The sequence below is a fragment of the Montipora foliosa genome, chromosome 2 (assembly GCF_036669935.1).
Source record: "Montipora foliosa isolate CH-2021 chromosome 2, ASM3666993v2, whole genome shotgun sequence".
Lineage (NCBI taxonomy): Eukaryota > Metazoa > Cnidaria > Anthozoa > Scleractinia > Acroporidae > Montipora > Montipora foliosa.
The window spans coordinates 45,610,314-45,616,254 of record NC_090870.1 but is presented as its reverse complement, the minus strand read 5'-3'; the positions used below and the strand labels follow the sequence as shown (position 1 = coordinate 45,616,254).

Below are 5,941 nucleotides of genomic sequence, written 5' to 3'. Positions count from 1 at the left end.
GACCGAAAATTCCATTTTAACGCACGAAAATGCGAACTAAACAAGGTACAGATTTTGTTAGCTTGCTTTATGCAAAACAAAGATTGATGCAAAAGTAAATAATATGATTGATACACAGTTTTTAGGAAGAGCAGAAGGAAGTTTTCAGGACGTTCGATCGAGAATAAAATATTTTGTCATCAGCAACAAAATTTACGACATGAAAACAACATTAATTTTGAACGGCGAATATAAAAAGTTACCATCAGCGAAAAACATTGTGGGAGATTTGTTACTACGTTCAATTTTGTTATTGTACTTTTGGCTCCACAAGTAAATCGCAAAATCGAAAGTGACATCGAATTCAGCGGGCGCCGTGATCAAGTTACCGCGGCCTGTTTACTCGCGAAACTGTGAAGCATCTGAGTGTATCAAATGACGGCAAGATACTGGGTTTTTGTTTTTGGTTAGTTTTCTTTTTCTTTGAAGTGTTATAAAGTTTTACAAGAAATGTGTGAATTCAACACAAAGATCATAATCGCCTGACTCTTGAGGTTGACCATAGCTTTTGCAAAGTCAAAAATTTACTATCCAAGACGAGGTTATTTATCACCAGGTAATTCCATCGTTCTGGAAATAGCAGCTACTTGATTATTCATCAGCATCACAAATTTTTGCTGATTTAGGGCTCATTTTGTTGAAACTGAAGCACGCCTCCAACAGACCTGTTTATTTTCGTGACTTATGCACGCGCTGCTTACATTGCACTACCACAAAAATCCTCCCGTATCACATTTCAACCCACGTATACAATTTTTTTAAGCTCGAAAATTACACAACATGATGAATTCGCAAAGGCTGGAAATCTCACAAAAACCTTTTCCAGCGAAAAATTATTGAATCAAACAAGATATTTGCTATTAGAGGCAAAACACCCTTCCTATTTCATTGCGTGCGTGAAAACAAGAGACCTAATTGTTACCCGCGGAAGACTGTGCAAAGATAAGTTCCAATAAATATAAATAGCCAGACAATCGACTTACGATACCTTCTCTGTCTTTGTTAAACCGATACGTTACCAGAGAATTTTTCATTTGGTTTCAGTGTTGTACGCAACACCACACTTAGTAAAATATTAGAAATACAGCTCACTTTGATTTGCTTTCATAAGGGCTCGACAGACGAAAGATTGTGGTCGAAGTCCATTACTCGTCGCTTTTAAGATTCCAGATATTTATTTTTCACCGCCTATTGCCAATTGACGTTCCATTCTTGAGCTCCATAAGGGTATCCAAAAATCTCACAAAAACCTTTTCCAGCGTAAAATTTATTGAGACAAACAACATATTTGCTATTAGAGGCAAAAGCCCCTTGCTGTTTCAATTGCATGCATGCAAACAAGAAACAATCCGTGGCAGAAACCACACAGTATGCGAATAAATAAATTTCTCAGTTCAGGAAGAAACCCTTTTCGGAAGAACCTTTTCCGTGAATAATGAAGAACAAAATAGACGACAAGCTTTCTTTCAAATAATTCTTCACTGTCACATTTCCAATTTTTTTTTACCTGAAGACTGTGCAGAGTTGAGTACAAAATAAATGCAAATTTCCAGACAACTGAGATGCGACTTCAGTAAACAATGTGAAGCATTCAAGGTGTTTGAATCCTTTTAAACCCGTACAGAATTTGCGATTTGGTTTCAGTCTTGTATATAACACCGCAGTTAGCCAAATAACATTAGAAACAAAGCTCACTTGATGATATCCGAAGGCGAAAAAAGCAATTGTTGTCGAAGTCCATTACTCGTCGTTCCTTTTCAAAAATACTGAATGATCCTGAATGTTTTATCCTACAACGCCTCGATGTCATGCTTGGCCGCTAGCTCGACCCAGGTTGGCCGCCATTTGTGAATATTCGGTGTATTAAATAGGAAAACCCAGTTAAAGTAAACAGGTGTCTTTTTCAAGGCTTAAAACTTTGGTCGCTTAGTGTTTAGTTCACATAGTTTTGAAATCCAAAGAAAAATAAGAATCGATATTTTTGGAGGGTCCCCAAGAGGGTTCTTCAATCCCGCCATCCCGACCAAAATTTTTCCTTCATCCCAAAATGCCGAACGTTTTTTTCAGTGAGCCAATCCCCATCCCGGTCATGACGTCACAACATGATGCCCAAGCCTCGTCGCCAATTACAACTACAGTTGATTTAGAATACGCCTTGATAGTCTTTTCCAGCAACCTTTATGAACCAATTGACCGTAATAATAGCAATTTGCAATTACAGTTTTAAAACCGAAATGATCGCGTGGTTGTCCATTAGTAGTAGTAATTGAATCTGTTCACATGTTCCACTTTGTTAAGCTCGGTTGTAAGTTTAGATTTAGGGTGCGTTCGATTGACCATATTCCGAAATAGGAATACATGGAATAGAAGTTAGAAATCCTTCTTTTTTACGGAGATGCACACTAAATTTGTCAAGCACCTGCTAAAATGCTATTTTAAACATTTGACGAGCATAATTAGATTTTGGCAGAGAACCGTCCGTAAGGGCCGATTTACACGGTACGATTTTGTCGCATGCGACAACGGCTTACGACAGGCCCACGACATGATTTACGATTGTTGTGTACGTCTGCAAAAATGTTGTAGCATTTTAAAACATGTTTTAAAACGCTGCGACAATCGTAAAGTCATTTCTTAGGCCTGTCATGAGCTTGTCGCATGCGACAAAATCGTATCGTGTAAATCGGCCCTAACACTGCCACAGGAAATATATGCCAGTCAGCTTCGGCGGTTATCTTGACGTAAAGAAAAAAGCCTTTGGCCTCGAGAGGAATTCACCATCCCTAGAGCATGTTATACGTGAAGGAACACGGAAATTCTAAGTTCCTTCGTATTTTGCCTTGGGAATTTACTTATCATTTTTATTCGCTTTCCATCGAGTTTACTCCTTTTAAACGTGAGGTAAAAAATGGTTTGATAATTTAACATTTGCCTTTCCTCAGGGTGGAAAAAACATAACAACAAATTAGCTCTAATTTTTTGCCAGTTGAAGTGAAACTCTGGGTAATAATGGAATTTTGTTGCTGTTTTTTTGTCAGTTTCTGTAAGAAATACATACAATACATAATCGATAAAAGGACTCGAAGGTGCCAGTTTTAGAAAACTGAAACATGCATGCCCGTCATCTTTCGCAAGAATACATACGGAAAAATGTGAAAACGTAACCATATTGAAGGAAGAGTTTCATGGAAAAAGAAACGCCAAGAGTACGGCACAGAAGATTTATTTAAGTATTCAAAGTAAGGACACACCTGCTCAGAAATGTGCTATCTGCTGTTTGAAGAAAAATGAGTTTGAGGATTTAACGCCGCATTAATGAGATTATTGTCTTGTCTCGAACCTTTGCTTAAGATGATGGCTCATTTCCCGTCGTGTGGTCGTTGCTGTCCATGGAGATTCATATTTTCAGCTCACCGCAAACTGCAGTGTTTGTTGTTGTGTCGAGAGTCATGCATTTTATTGGGCGTGTTAATTTAAGGAGTTAGCAATTGTCTAATTAAGGTAATTCCTGCTGAATTCTTCGTGACAGAGAAATCAGTTGAGATGGTCAGTTTCCTTTACAGCCGTAGGCCCAATAAGAGCGACCTCAATTCCCTATCCAACCAAGTAAAAAAGAGCTGCCATTTTAATTTCTGTGAATTTAATCCTAGTCACGTGACTTGCAGCTGTTGCGTTGCTATTATATTGCAAGCACGCTGTACATGACAGATGTCACTTGTGTTTGTTTATAGACTTCCTGTTTTTTCCCATTGTCATCAGTTGCAATAAGGTCAAATACTGGGCGAGTGATATCAGAGATGAAGAGCTGTAATTAACAAAACCTTTTTTCTTTAACATTCACGATTTTTGCACATAAACTACTTACCATCGACACACGAACTGTGATTGGACGAAGAGGGGGAAGTCCGATGTAATCTTTTGTAAAATTGACCATTTATTCAAGACGGAGAAATTGAAATCCGAGTCTGCATCGCGTCTAGCTGATTTTCTGAGTGATTGAGTAGTAAATGATAATGTGATTTGGACAGCCAGGAGCTGCATAAGGGATATGATTTCTTACCAAGTTAACTAATCCTTGAAACTATGGACGTGAAAGAGGCACATTCACGTGTTGAAAAGTTCAATAGCAAGCCATTGAAGTACCACAAGACAGTGCACAACATAAGCCGCGTTTTCCTAGCTTTGGGCACTGTGGAAAACATCCTTTTATGCTTAATTTTATACAAAGCCTTCAAGATGAGAGCCCCTCATTCGGTTATCAAGCTATCCAGCTTCTTTCTTCTGCAGTTGGCAATCACAGACTTGGTTTTCAGAGCTGTTCATGTCTTTCCATTGGTATTAGTGAGAGACGGTATTGAGTTGGGCACGGTACTATGTAAGATCGTTATATTCTCTTCCTCCACTTGCGCTGCAGTTACATTCATTAGTCTCGCAGGAATCGCAGCCGATCGATACATTCACATCATATTTCCAATCCGGACTTTCGGCATTAAACCTAAAAAACATTTGATTATGGTTTTTATCTGGATTTATGCTATGGCGATATGCTCAGGCTTCATCTTCAGTGCAACAGTCTCCAAGGAGCTACCACCACATAAAAGACGCCCGTTGACAAACGCTTGTCCAAATTCGACTTGTTATAACACCCACCACCCGATGGATGACAAAAAACCTGCCCAACATTGCGGTACAGGCATTTCTAGCGACTCGGCCCGGAAGATATCTTTTACAATATATTTTTCATTAGCGTTCTTGCTGCCACTCTTTGTAATCGTATTTTCCTACACCAGGATAATAATTTCTCTCCGGCAAAAGACGAAGGACGTTGATCTTGGAAACAGAAGCACCGCAAGAGCGCAATTACGAACCATTAAAATATTTGTCATAGTTGTATTCAGTTTTCTTTTCAGCTGGGCACCAATAATGACTCTTGATATGATTGAGTCCTATACTAAAAAAGAAAGATTCATTTCCATTGGGGTTTTTAGCGTGCGCCCGTTATTTGATTGTATCACACAAACAAGTTCGCTTTTTAACCCTCTCATATATTCATTCGGCGATGCAAACTTTAGAAAGAGCCTTCGTTCGTTGTTTCGTGTTGGGGAAAAACAGAGGGGCGTAAATATTAACACAGTTTCTCCCACCGCTGAAGGGAAGAAAAGAGCCCCATATCGCATTCAAATGACTGAACGAAATCCCAGGGTTTGTAAATCTAGTTTGGATGAAGGACATCGATAAGAAGAGCTTCTTGATTCTGAGTAAGGTTTATTCTTACTGCATTTCCGCAATCAAATGGCATGACTACCAAGAAATCATTGCAGCTTAAAGGAGATCGAGCTAATGGTCCCATGCACTCTTTGTGAACTTTCGAATTTTGACCTCAAGCATCATTGCTCAGAGATTATCAGCTTCGCCGGTCGAATTCATCACAATTGACGTAAAGAAAAACGCCTTTGGCCTCGAGAGGAAATCCATGTTATGCGTGAAAGGAACAATTTCCGAATTTTATAATGTATGTTTTAATGTTTAAATATTTTGTAAATCAGGAAATCTTTGCTGTGATTGTTTACCTTGTTTCATTCATTTAACAAACGAGTTTGCTCACAGAATTTAAGGCATCATGCTATTTGCAATTTGACTTCAAAAATTCAGAGAACTTGTTATCATTAAATCTCCTGTTTTAAGCGTCTTAGCTTCAATAACGAACCAGTTATTGGCCATCAAAAACTGATAAATTCTTGGGTGACAAAAACGCTAATGGTCCCATGCAATCTTGGTGAAATTTCGAATTTTCACCTCAAGCATCATTGCTCAGAGATTATCAGCTTCGGCGATCGAATTCATCTTGGCGTAAAGAAAAACTGAAGCCTTTGGCCTCGAAAAGAATTCACCATTCCTATTA

The 5,941-nt window shown here is 38.6% G+C and overlaps 1 protein-coding gene across 1 annotated transcript in view; it reads left to right on the top strand.

Moving 5' to 3' along the window:
• Nucleotides 1-3,149: 3,149 nt before the first annotated feature.
• LOC137990867 (neuropeptide FF receptor 2-like) overlaps nucleotides 3,150-5,941 on the top strand; it is a 3,228-nt gene continuing 436 nt past the window's right edge. Inside the window, exon 1 of the mRNA XM_068835973.1 lies at nucleotides 3,150-5,941. This exon is cut by the window's right edge and continues 436 nt beyond it. Within this exon, the coding sequence (XP_068692074.1) occupies nucleotides 4,123-5,277 (1,155 nt within the window). The 5' untranslated portion in view covers nucleotides 3,150-4,122 and the 3' untranslated portion in view covers nucleotides 5,278-5,941.